The following is a 220-nucleotide window of genomic DNA, read 5'->3' as shown; positions in this document are numbered from 1 at the left end:
AATTACGTAGTTTATTTCGCCAGCATTCCTTTGCAGAGTACAAGTCAGGAGAACAGACAAGCTGCGTCACGACTCAAGATTCATAAAACTGGAAGAATACATGGCTGTCGCGGACGACTTTTTCGACGACCTGGAGATTCGAGGGACGAAGGTGACGACTCGCAGGATCTACTTGGCCACAGACGACCCGCAGGTCCCCCAGGAAGTGAAGGCGAAGTCA

The 220-nt window shown here is 50.9% G+C and overlaps 1 protein-coding gene across 1 annotated transcript in view; it reads left to right on the top strand.

The window, feature by feature from the left end:
• LOC119581754 (alpha-(1,6)-fucosyltransferase-like) overlaps nt 1-220 on the top strand; it is a 10,867-nt gene that overhangs the window by 6,973 nt on the left and 3,674 nt on the right. The window contains exon 4 of the mRNA XM_037929886.1: nt 37-216. Within this exon, the coding sequence (XP_037785814.1) occupies nt 37-216 (180 nt within the window). The remainder of the gene's footprint in view (nt 1-36; nt 217-220) is intronic.

The sequence above is a fragment of the Penaeus monodon genome, chromosome 15, assembly GCF_015228065.2.
Source record: "Penaeus monodon isolate SGIC_2016 chromosome 15, NSTDA_Pmon_1, whole genome shotgun sequence".
Classification (NCBI taxonomy): domain Eukaryota; kingdom Metazoa; phylum Arthropoda; class Malacostraca; order Decapoda; family Penaeidae; genus Penaeus; species Penaeus monodon.
The sequence above is the reverse complement of the archived record's forward strand: the minus strand, read 5'-3'. Positions and strand labels throughout refer to the sequence as shown.